Genomic DNA, 13277 nt, shown 5'->3' with positions numbered 1-13277 from the left:
GCGGGCTTGTGGGCAGTCTTGTTTATTCCCCTCCACAGGCCAGAGATACATCAACAAGTATTTCAGCACTCACTGGGTGCCTAGAACTACACCAGGAAAAGTGGGGCTACACTACAACTCTTATGTCCTTACACCTGCCTTTGAAAAGATTACAGTGTTGTTAAAGCGTAAACACGTCCACATGAGAAACTGTAAAAGAGGTGAAGGATATACTCTCAAACATAGACTGTGCACTAAAATAAAACTAGTCAGTGTATTCTGGTTTCTCTGGGGAGTTTCTAGTACTAAAGTCATTCAGAATAATTTTATCTCATTAGTTATTTATATTCCTTCCCTGATTTTATCCACTCACCTCCACTGTCCTAACCAGGACCCTCACCTGCCCTTGTATTTCAGACCAGACTGAACCATCATGAACTCCAGTGGGAGTCATCCTTTGAAAGCCATTTTAATAAATAGCAGGAACAGTTATTCTACCTAATTCCCTAGCTTGCATAGAGTAATTTCATCCTGCCAGTCATCCTGAGCCTTGAATTTTTTTCTTTTATCTGTTAGTAGCTAGGAAATTTTTACAATAAAATTCTGCCACCTATAGGTAACTCTGGGTGCCTTTGGACATGAAGAAGAGGTTATCTCTAATCCTTTGTCTCCAAGAGTGATTAAGAACATCATCTATTACAAGTGTAATACCCATGATGAGAGGGAGGCGGTCATTCAGCAAGAACTGGTCATTCATATTGGCTGGATCATCTCCAATAACCCGGAGTTATTCCGTGGCATGCTGAAAATACGAATTGGGTGAGTAAAGTACTTTGCATTTGCATAAAGAGAATTGTTCAAGTGGTCCTCGGCCTCTCTGAGTGAAGTGCTGCCCCAGATCTGGTGGGTATTTAGGAAAGTGCATCTTGCCCTAAGTCATAGAGACAACATCTGGTGGTATGAAGAAATAAATACTAGTGGCCTGAAAAAAACCCTCCTGGTAAACATATTTAACTCCCAACGTGAGATGTAGGGGAATAACTGTTCTCTGGTAAAATCAAACTCCAGGGGTTTAAACAGGTGTATCATGTTAAAAAACAAAACAAACAAAAACCCCATTATGCACAATACTTGTAAAAAATCCTATAAATAAGTGGATAAGACTTAAGAGAAAGTGGGTTTTTTTTAGTAAAATTAGGTGTCAGGAGGACACACTCAAATAAAAACTTGGTCCTTTTAAGAATATTCTATCTATAAGAATATTCTTCTATTATAGAATTTTCTACCAAAATCCAAATTTTAGTCATTAAAATCGTAAGTGTTCTGTTTGGAGAAGTTGAAAGTAAGGCTCTGGTGATCTTGAATCTTCTTAGTCAAACACTGTGTGAGGCAGTGCAGTAAGCACGTGACCAGGCTCTGGCATCCAGCGGAACTGAGTGCAAGTCCAGACCGCCACTCATCATCTCAGTGGCCTGAGGCCAGTGGCTGAACCTCCCTCCTGCTTTCATACCAGCCTCATTGTTTTGTGTGAGATGAAACAAAATAATATGTTTAAAAGGCCTGCCACAACCAAGTAAAGTACAAATGCTTCTTTTCATTTTTTAAACATATTTTTGATTGTATTGAATGCAGGTATCATGTGAATATGTTCTAATTGTAAAAAAGTCAACAGAAAACAATACTTGAGCATATAGAGTCACCTAATATGTGGCCAATTTGGGGGATGTTCAAGTGTTTGAAAAGACTATGTAGCCTGTCAGGCGCAAATACCTGCGAATGTGTGTGAGTGTGAATAAGTGTTTAGCTTGCTAGTTGTATAATTAGATCATCAATATCTTTACTATTTCTGTCCTGCTTGACTTTCGATTGCTGATAAATTGTAAAACGTTCTCCTGATTATGAATTTGTCCATTTCTCCTTGCATTTTTACCCGTTTTGCTTTATATATTTTAAAACTTTGTTTTTGTCCATGTTGCCATGTTTTAACAATGTATCTTGTGTCATTTATTTTGTAATTGAATTATTTTTAAAAAATTATTTTAATTTCAAACATCTACAGAAGTATAGAAAATAGTATAATAAAGTCCATAGTATTACTCAGCTTCAACAATATCATCATATGGCCAATCTTATTTCACTCATACCCCCCCCACTACCTGCCTCACCCACACTCCCGTATAGATTTAAAGCAAATCCATCATATCATTTAATCTGTAAATACTTCAGTGTGTATCTCTAAGACATAAGGACTTTTTAAAAGCATAACCATGATCCCATTACAATGCATGAAATATAACAAATGAATTCTTTGTGTCTAATATTACTGCCATGCCTGCTTTCTTTTTTTGTTTTTATTAGCTTGGTATACTGTCTTCCATTCCTTTACCTTCAATGTTCTTTTTTCCTTTTATATTTAACATTCATGCCATATTTACTTTTAATCCAGTCTGATTATCTTTTAATAGAAATATATGTGATATTTGTGCCATTTCATTTATATTTTGACTAATTTCTACCATTATATTTTGTTTTCTAGTTACCATGCTTTCTTATTGTTTCTTTTTTTTTTTTCTTCTTCTTCTGTCGCTGGATTGATTTTATTTTCCCTTTCATTTCTTAGTTTTAATTTTGCATTTGAGTATGAAGCACTTTATGTAAAATGATTACCCATTTTTTCCTTCAAAAAATTACATTAAAAACTAGTTGCTTATTGGAAGTATCTGCATGCCTCTCATTTCAACAATTCTCATTCTAGGAATTTAGACATACTTTAACAGCAGTCTTCATTTCATGCTTGTTTGAAATAGTGAGCCATACAATAAAATGCTGTGCAGCCATTACAAGTAACAAGATAAAGTCAATATACTGACATTTATAAATGTCCAAGATAAATTAAGTGAAAAAAAAAGTTGCAAATATATTGTTCTATTTTTTATAAAAGAACAATAATACTGTATATATATATATGTATAATGTATACGTAGAAAAATATACATAAAATCGGTGTCAATTATTTTCTCTGGGAGATTTCTACTTTGTAAGTTATGTTTTTCAGTTTTATTTAAATTTTTTTAGTTGAGGTTATTAGTTTTTAAACTGTTTACCTGATTTTAGTTAGAGTATATTTCAGGTGCACTTCCCATTCTTTATCTCCTCTTTCTTTTGATTGAGAAATGAACTCACTCTGCATAGAACTTGACCTTCATTTTTATCCCTTAAAATAGTTCCTTTCAAATATTAGGATGTATTCTAAATCAATTATAAGAACTTTGAATCATATCCTGATTTTTCGGTCTCTGTTAGCTCTAAAATTTTCAGCTCTAATTCTTGACTATATATGAGGATGCAGAAATGGGTCTTTCATGTGAGTTGTCTCTAAATGAAAAGAGGTGTGATTCTTCGTATCCATACAGGTATTAAAAGTACTCTGTTGTCACAGATTCAGGCATTTCTCTGAGGCTGACTGAGAAGTATAGGTTATAACTCTTCCAAAGCACATTATTTGTAGTAAACGTTCTATTCAGGGGACTCTTTAAGTGATAGTCATCCTTACCGTGACTTAAGCAAAGGCTTAAAGTAAAAGTTAACTGTTCCCCAGGATTTTACAATGCTGTGTTTTTCAGCCTCTAAGTAGTTTTTCCTTTACTGCTTATTCAGCATTTTAGGCTAATTTATGTTCTCTCAAAAATCCAATGTAATTTTCTTCCTTGAATCCATCTGACCTGAAGCTTCTTTCTCTGCATGGGAATGAAGTATGTTTAGTTTATTCTAAAAATAGTTTTCTTCCTGTTTCTGTATCTGCTATTCTATATGTTCAGTGCCTTCCGTGAGAAGTAAAATACTCTTTTTTTCTCAAACTGTCACCCGAAATAAAAATGTCAGGACAGAGCATCTGACTTAGTATCTAATGATAGAAAAAATCTAATGATAGAAAAAAGCCTCCTGAAGAAATTTTCCGGGAAACTTTATTCACTGTCCTGAAACTCATCCTGGAATTAATCGAGGCATTATATTCCCATTCTGGGTATTAACAGTGTCCCTGCCCAACTTATTATGTGTATTTCCCCCATATGCTGGACTCACAGGGTCAGCTCTAAACAGTGGGACATTGTCAGTTGGGAAGGAGTCTAATTTTTTTTAATTTATTTATATTTTGAAAATTTATTTATATTTTTTAAATTTATTTTTGGCTGCGTTGGGTCTTTGTTGCTGTGCGCAGGCTTTCTCTACTTGTGGCGAGCGGGGGCTACTCTTCGTTGCAGTGTGCGGGCTTTGGGCGCACGGACTTCCGTAGCTTGACTTGCGGGCTCTAGAGTGCAGGCTCAGTATTTGTGGCGCGTGGGCTTAGTTGCTCTGCGGCATGTGGGATCTTCCCAGACCAGGATCAAACCCATGTCCCCTGCATTGGCAGGCGGATTCTTAACCACTGTGCCGCTGGGGAAGTCCCGGAGTCTTCTTCTTTTTTTTTTTTTTTTTAATAAGAAGTAATTTATTTAAGAAATTTACTTCTGCCAAGGATAGAAACCAGATCTTCTCCTCCTATCTGTGTTGTGGTCTAGCCCACAAGAGATGTTCAATAAAATTTGGCAGATTGTTTATTATATAGGTTATAAGTAGATTCAGGTAGTTTGCCTTGAGCTAGTGATGGGGAATTTAGGAAAAACAAAAGCATGGCTCTCTACTCAGAGACATAAAGGACTCTTTTAATTTTGATAAGTGCACTTGGTTTGTACAAGTCATGTCCTTCAGGCAATGACAAAGTTAAACAGGGCCTTGTTTATATGAAAATCTAGTCATACATATAGAGAATAGAAGGATGTAGAACTTTCTCCACTTATTAATGGAATGGTGCAGTTAATCATATCAGAGTAGGGTACAAATTACCTGATAATGGTACTTCTCTAAGCAGCATTCCCTGTAAGGATCTAAGGGGATACATATGTGAGTAACATGTTGTTCCTGCACTCAAAGGTTTACTCTGGTGAACGGTTTCATCCTCCTTTCCTCCCCCATCTCCATAACCACATGTTATTTATTGCACACCTATCATATGCTAGACAATATGCTAAAAATACTTCAAATATATTATCTGATTTAATCCATACAACTTTGAGGTAGTCACTAGGACCCCCATTTTAAAGTAAACAACCTGAGATTCAGAGAGCTTAGATGACTTAAATCAGTAAGTGAAAGAACTGGGATTTATACCCAGGACTGCCAAAGTTCTTGTTCTTCAATCTTAAATACTTTGTGCATGTTTTCACTTATGTATAGTGTTGCTCTCTTTTAAGGGAAACAGGCCTTACTGTTTGTTTCTAAAACCTTATGGCCTTTATGGTCCCTTCTACATGATTTCAACCTATGACCCATTTTACATTCAAGTATTCATGTAGCAGTTATGATGTGCATTGCCTCCTGACGGTTTTTGTCTAGTTTGTCAGTCCTCCAATCTAGGATCAGTACTATTTATCATTGTACAGTACAAGACACACCAAGAAGGCTGAACAGTTACAAATTAACAAACATAAAAAATAAGATCTTGCCCCCTTTATTCATCATGAGACCAAGAAAATAGGGATGATTTGGAACTGATTCTAGGTTAGCCCCTTGTACAGTGCAAGAGATATATTAAGATAGTATGAAAATTCAGTGAAGTTAAGTAACTTGCACTTGGTCACAAGACTGAGAACCATGATTTGGACCTAGGGTGAATGACTCCAGAGTTCATGCTTCCCCATCCCTCTTCCAGCTCTCATGTATATAAAATAGGGAGGCTGTCCCTGCTTTGGCTTCTTCATTGGTTTGTGGCGGTTCTGGGTAAGGAATGTGAAGGTCTTTTGCAGAGGATAAAACTTAAACAGTATTGCTGTGACATTTGGTAATTTGAGGTCCTCTATCTTGTGGCATTTGGAGAGCAAGTACCTCTGGGGATTTCTTTCTGCAGACTACAAATCCCAAGGAGGAGGATCCCATGCCCCACCCACCCCCTCCAGCAAACACACACATGCTCACCCTTGTCTTCCAGTCCTAGGTTTGCAAAGACCCTCTGCTCCCACAAGAGATGTTCACCCTAGAGGTATCCCTTTCCACCATATTTGATTCTCCTTCAAGGCCCAGTGGAATGATCCCAAGCATTTCATAAAGAAACCTTAACTCAAAATCCCTTTTGGATCCTCTGCTGCCATCTGACATGGTCTTACCCCACCATCATCTGGTGAGACCTCATGAAGCATGGCAGACACTGAAAAATTCTCCCGTGGGGACTTCTCTGGTGGCGCAGTGGTTAAGAATCCACCTGCCAATGCAGGGGACACAGGTTTGAGCCCTGGTCTGGGAGGATCGCACATGCCACAGAGCAACTGAGCCCGTGTGCCACAACTACTGAGCCTGTGCTCTAGAGCCTGCAAGCCACAATTACTGAGCCTGTGCACCTAGAGCCTATGCTCCACAAGAGAAGCCACCACAATGAGAAGGCTGCGCACCACAACGAAGAGTAGTGCCCACTCACTGCTACTAGAGAAAGCCCACGTGCAGCAACAAAGACCCAACATGGCCAAATAAATTAATTAATTAAATTAAAAAAATTTTTAAAAATTCTTCTGTGCCTGCAACGGTGCTCCTCCACCATATTAACAGAAAGGTTTTGGAACCCTGTCTCTACTCAAGGGATATCTAACAACCTCAGAGAATTGCAGTTATCCTGTCTGTGAGGCTTGTGATAGTGCCCTTCTGAAAAGAAAAAAGATATTTTTGTATCTTTTTAATATATTTTTATTGCACTTTATTCTAAATAAATTTTACTCAGACCTCGGCTCCTTAAATGAACAGCATTTACTGCTAGCAGCAAACACAAACACATACTCTATTTATATGTTTCTTTACAAAATTTACCTTGAATTAGTCCCTGGAAGGTTTTGCTTAAAACCTTGCTTAAGAACAAATAATTCATTTATAGAGTCCTTGAGTGTCAAATTTCTTATAAATTGTTGAATTTCTTGCTCTTCTAAGTCACCCGTTTGTGTCTGTAGCATGATTTTAAAAGAAAGAAGGGAAGGGATTTATAGAAAACATTCTTTTTTTAAATTTCCTTATAGGTTAATTACAGCATTTCAGACTCATTCATATCTGACTTTTTACTGTTGTTTCTGTCTTTTAAATGTTGATTATGATTTAAGAGATTGATAGTTTAGCCATCTTTTAACACCATATTTCTCCTGAAATGCTAACATTCATGAGGCTGAATGGACATAAAAAATAAGAACATTTGTCTTAGTCATGGTACATCTTACACATAATTCTCCTGCACTATGTATGCTTGTATCTCTCTGTTTTAAACTCTCCCTCTGAGGTTTTTGGATTTTTAAATTTTATTTATTTACATCACCCACTGCCTCAATTGCTTTAAGCCAATACCACCATGTTTCTTTTCTCTTTTTCCCAAGGTTAATCCTGCCAATGCAATTTCTTCAACATTACTGCTATCAGGCACTCCTGTGAACAAAATTAACCTGCTCACAGGAATGGTATTCTAGTGTGATAATGATTTGATTTGCTGTCTCATTATTGATTTGTGCTCCAGCTTTCATGTTGAAATAGATCAAGTTCCTGACAGGCCCATTACTGTAAAGACCTCCAATCAACTGCTTTCTGCTCTAGGTCTGTCATTCAGGAGACAACCCCTGAGGATATATGTTATCAAGTCTTTTTCATCCCTGCTTTTCATACTGCCAGGACATCCTCTCTAAGCCATTATGATCCATGCATGTCTTGTCTTCTAATGCCCACAGCTGCATCTGTGGATCACACATCCAGTGCTTAAGAGAAGTCCTTTGGTGTCATAGGTACCAGACTATAACATTGCTTGTGCAGTAAAGGAAAAAGGAGATAATTGCAGCTCTGAGTTCATTAGCATGGTCTGATACTCATTCATAGTACTTTGCTTTTGACATTTGATACGAGGTAAAGAAGTGAGATGATGGAGTTCTACCTCTATTCTGTTATGATTAGATCAGAGGTAGAGTGGGTGAGTGATTGTTCTCCAGTTACCAAACAGGAAGCTCACTTTGCCTCATCAAATTGTCACCCTCTTTGTATTAATAGGAATCAAGCAGAACAGTCCCTTCTTGCAACTTTTCATCTCCTGTCATATAGCTTAGTAAAATGTTTGCACAGACAGTTATTTGTTCACTTGTTTAACAGTAAACTTGGCAAATACTTCTTAGTATCTTGGAATTACCTCACAATGATTATTTTAAAAATTGTTTCTTACTATGGATCAGTGCTATTCTTTATAACATTTTTTTCAGAAAACGTCAGCTGTTCTGATTTACCAGTGATGTCAGATTTCCATGTACCTTATTTTATATTTCACTCCTTAATTGGGGCAGGTTGGAAAGGAAAATGCCAATACATACACAACATGCTAACCAACCTCACACTAAAAGAGTTTTTAGAAGGATAAACTTATTCCCAGGACTGCAGGAATACTAGGCCTCCTCTTCACATTTTTCCAGCATTGTGGAGGAATTCATTGTCAAGTCAGACCATGCTTCATTTGAAGGTTCATCTGGTCAGTAGTGTGCATCTGCCTCTCTCTCATTTGCTTATTGTCAAATAGAGCATGTCCCTGGTTCTTTAGACAGACTGAATTTATAAGGATCTGGTCCAAGAATAACCTTCATTCTTTTGACCTTCCACAGTTGCTTGCTTGCTTGCTTTCCCCATTTTGCATTAAGTGCTTTTACATTGGAATTGTCAAATCAGGTTTGGTGACTTTGTCAGCAGGAATGAGGGTAAGAAGCCAGATTTTCCCATGCAAAGGAATTAATGCTGTTTTGTATTAGTAGTTCTAAAAATGGATTAAAATGTCTTTGATTTTCTAAACTGTGTGACTCACTTGGTTATTTACTTTCTCTAAGTTTCTGTTCATATATAAGGCTCTTTGGCTGTTTTTATTTTAGTCTTTTGAAGAATTCCAAGCTAAACAGATTAACTTGGCCAATATTTTTGAACGAATAATGTATTTTTAACAATCTGGCAAATAAGTTAGATTCATTTGTGCTCAAATGAACCTTCTGGGACTTCCTTGGTGGCTCTGTGGTTAAGAATCCTCCTGCCAGTGCAGGGGACACAGGTTCGATCCCTGGTCCGGGAAGATCCCACATGCCGCGAAGCAACTAAGCCCATGCGCCACAACTGCTGAGCCTGCACTCTAGCCCGCCAGCCACAACTGCTGAGCCCATGTGCCACAACTACTGAAGCCTATGCGCCTAGAGCCCATGCTCTGCAACAAAGAGTAGCCCCCACTCGCCTCAACCAGAGAAAGCCCACATGCAGCAACGAAGACCCAACACAGCCATAAATAAATAAATAAATTTATTTTTTTTAAAAAGTCATCTTTCTTTGGTGGCTGCTGAGTACAATGTTTTCTATAATTTGCTCACAGAACTGCTGAGATTTTGTAAATAGAAGCCTGAGGGGAAATTTTTAGATCTCCAGCTATCTTTGTTTATGATACTGAAGGTTTTAAAATGTAAATGTGATAGATAATGTTTAGTTTTAATAACTCAAGTTTTGGGAGGACCTTAAAAAGTAAGTGTTTTAAAAAATTTAGTTACTTATTTTAGAAGCGGATACCTCCTGAAGTGAAATCAATGAGGCACTTCTTCCAACCTGAGTTTGAGAAGTCAAATAAAAGGAGTTTGCTAACATAATTTGAACATAACAATTAAACATAAAAATTGAACTCTATAATTTCAAAATCATTTTAACAGTTTTAACATAACATTGTCTTACTTATTCCTCAAAATAATTTCACAAAATGAGCTGAACAAGTAATAGTAATACAGTATTCCCATTTGAAAAATAACTTGGAAATGGGGTCCAGTTGGTAATTGACAGAATTGGTATTCAAGTCTGTCTTCATTGTTTTTTCTTTTCATTATGAAAATATTTAAATGTGTAATAACAGAATAGTTTTGTAAATTCCTATATACCCATTATTTAAATGGGTATAAGCAATTGTTAGTAATTTATATTTACTATACTTTATTTTTTTTTTGGCTATAAATTATAAAGGAAATTTACAGCCAAATGACATTTTGATGTTTACCCCTCAATATTTTAGTAAGTATATATCTAAAGTAAGAAAAAGGACATTTTCTTAATAACCACAGTACCATTATCAAACCCAACAAAATTAGCAGTAATTCCTTAATATTACCTGGTACACTGTTTTTATTCATATTTCTCTAGTTGTCCCCAAAATGACTTTGTTTTAAAAATACCAGGGTCCCAAAGAAGGCCCACACATGGCATTAGTTGCTACATCTCTTAAGTCACTTTTAATCTAGAACAGTACCCCTTACCCCATTTTTCTTTTCATGACATTAAGTTGTTTGGGGACACCAAAAGGCTGGTCTTTAGATTTTCAATTTGATGTTCCTTCTATTATACTAAGTAGTATACTTAGTATAGTAGTATACTAAGTAGTATAATATATAGTATACTATTATACTATATATTATACTAAGCTGCCTCAAATGTAAATTTTAAATGTTAAATAAAGAAATAAAATAATAAATAGAAAACAATTTTGTCCAACCTGTAACATTAAAAGTAGAATTTTTATGTTTTAAAGAGAGTCCATGGAGCAGTTTTTTGTAACTGAAATGTTGCTGTAACAACTAATTAGATTTGACATAAATACACTACCATGTGTAAAATAGATATCTAGTGGGAACCTGCTGTATAGCACAGGGAGCTCAGCTCAGTGCTCTGTGACAACCTAGATGGGTGGGATGGGGTGGGGGAGGGAGGCCCGAGAGGGAGGAGATATAGGTACACATATAGCTGATTCACGTATCATTGTACAGGAGAAATGAAAACAACATTGTAAAGCAATTATACTCCAATAAAACAAATTTTTAAAAGGACTAATTTCATAAGCAGCTTTAACATCAAAACATCCAAAGTAACAAGTAACTATATCCTTGTGACTTTTATACTTGTGTAACATTTTGATTAAATGTAGTTCATAATAATGAAGATGAACAAGTAAATAAATTCTAGTCTTTGGCAATAATACAGGTTTAGTCCAGTTTTGCTTTTCAGCTGATTAGAGAAGTGCAAATTGTACATCTTAACTCCGTTACATATTGTGTTGTTGCACATACCAGAAAACTCACAAACATGTATTTTGTTGTTTGTAGACACCTTGTCATCTTTAGTGTTCTTACCAAAGAGCAAGTATTAAATATTTGTCATGTACTATCAGTGGTAATAGTAATGTTAAATATTTTTAAAATTATTATGTTCTATCCTTGCGTATCTCTCATGCCTTTATAATCTATCTCAGTGTCATGCAACATAGTCTGCATTTGACTGGCAGACTAGTTAAATCCCTAACTTCCAGAAATGGCAACAAAAAAGAATAGTGAAGAGGATAGGAAAAAGAGCTGAGAGTTGCCTTATCCAGAGGGATTGGAGCAGTCACAGGAGACACACTGCCTTGTGGCTTATGGCCTGGCCCAGTGGTCAAGGTGATATGCTTGGTTGATATTACTTCCTGCTTAACTGGAAACGATTACCATTTTTCTTACCATTTTTTCCATTGAGAGACAGTAAAGTCATTCCATGAGGATGCATCACTGTTGTTTTGCAAACCAACCTTGGCAGAAAGAAGGACTTGAATCTTTTGATTATTTCCACCCAACTTTTTCATCTCTGTACCTGCAATAACCTGTAGGCAATCTTTCAAAGAAGTGTATAAGAGAAAGATATTGAAATATTTGGGCACAGTAACTTCGCCACTTTAAATCTTTGTTGCTGTAACTAGACGTTTCTACCCGTGGGCTGGCTACACAGTACCCCCTTTGGGAGACAAAGCCTGGGTGAATGAAGACACGTTCTTTGCAGTTCTCTGTCTCTGTTTGTTATTCAGTGTTCACCAAAGGACTTAAGGATAAAGCACAGGAATCTGCTGTGTAAAACTAATTCCCTAGCTTTTCCTAATTGTCTGTAGAGTTCTGGTTCCCTAAGGCATAGTATTATTTCCTGAGTTTTCTTTGGTTTGCATAACTAATTTATCCGAGTTCTTTCCTCAGAATACAATAAATGAAATGAGATGAAACTGTAAAAATACTTACTAAAAGCTTCTCAAGTTAAATGATAAAATTATTTACACATAAAATAATGAAGTATTTTAGGCATTTCTAGGCACATAACTACCAGGCATACAAATAGTGCTCAATAAATGCTTTTCTAAATAATCACGTTAAAGCTCTTTCTGTAATACAAATGTGTTTTATGAACAGCATTTAAATATCTATTAAAGAATAGATTCTTCTGAAATCTACTGATTAAAGTCTGTTCTCTGATGTACTAGTATAATTAAGTTATAACTAACTGTGTGCCTGTATTTCAAAGGCAGGTATTTCTCCTCTGTCCCTTCCAATTAATGACTACAAAATAAATGAAGTAGGTAAAAAATACTTGTCCTTCCTGGGAAAGGAATGTTTAGATAATAGCATATCTCAGCCCATTTCTTAAAATGATTTATTTTTATCCTATTTGTTTTTTTCATATATCTAGTATTAAGAAAATAGTGAGGCAGCCACTACTTATCAGTCTCATTTGGTAAGAACCTAAGTACCTGTCTATTTTCATGTTTTACTACCTAACCACATATGCACGAGCAGGGCTCATTTTTAAGAGTCTGATCATGTCACATAATCTTGATGGAAGTAATTATATCAGCAGCTCAGGAAATTCAAATGGCCTTTTCTTCATTCCTCTTTGGATGGGTCAGTGCTGTTAAGGGCATTGCCAAAAGAAGCACAGGGTGATTTTATTTCAAGAGTTATTGATTCATGCTTTCCCTGTTTTGTTTCAGGTGGATCATCCATGCTATGGAGTATGAACTACACATCCGTGGCGGAAACAAGCCAGCCAGAGACTTATATCAGTTGTCACCTAGTGAAGTGAAACAGCTTCTGTTGGATATTCTGCAGCCTCAACGGAATGGAAGGTAATGAGGGTCCTTTATCAAAGACCAATAGATGGGCAGCATACCTAGAGATACTAATTAAAATTGTCCTCAGTTGTGATTTTATATTGATTTGAATTTTATATTTTTTTCAGGTATAGATTGTAAATGTTTCTTAATCTTCATTATTCTATGCAGAATGTAACACTTGATTCCACTTTGGTCCATTCCTCCCAACATTTTGGCATAAAAGTTTGGATTTGGTAATGTTACTTAAATATCTTGCCTGTAACTCTGTTTCTCTAAGTAGACT

General features: G+C 36.2%; 1 protein-coding gene across 2 annotated transcripts in view; it reads left to right on the top strand.

The window, feature by feature from the left end:
• Nucleotides 1–13277, top strand: part of PHKB (phosphorylase kinase regulatory subunit beta) — a gene marked incomplete at its 5' end in the record, with an annotated part of 202564 nt that overhangs the window by 175593 nt on the left and 13694 nt on the right. For both annotated transcript variants that reach the window (XM_079724408.1, XM_079724409.1), the window contains 2 exons: nucleotides 596–798; nucleotides 12872–13006. In XM_079724408.1, coding sequence (XP_079580534.1) covers nucleotides 596–798; nucleotides 12872–13006 — 338 coding nt within the window. The remainder of the gene's footprint in view (nucleotides 1–595; nucleotides 799–12871; nucleotides 13007–13277) is intronic.

The sequence above is a fragment of the Hyperoodon ampullatus genome, assembly GCF_949752795.1.
Source record: "Hyperoodon ampullatus genome assembly, chromosome: 18".
NCBI lineage: Eukaryota > Metazoa > Chordata > Mammalia > Artiodactyla > Ziphiidae > Hyperoodon > Hyperoodon ampullatus.
The sequence above is the reverse complement of the archived record's forward strand: the minus strand, read 5'-3'. Positions and strand labels throughout refer to the sequence as shown.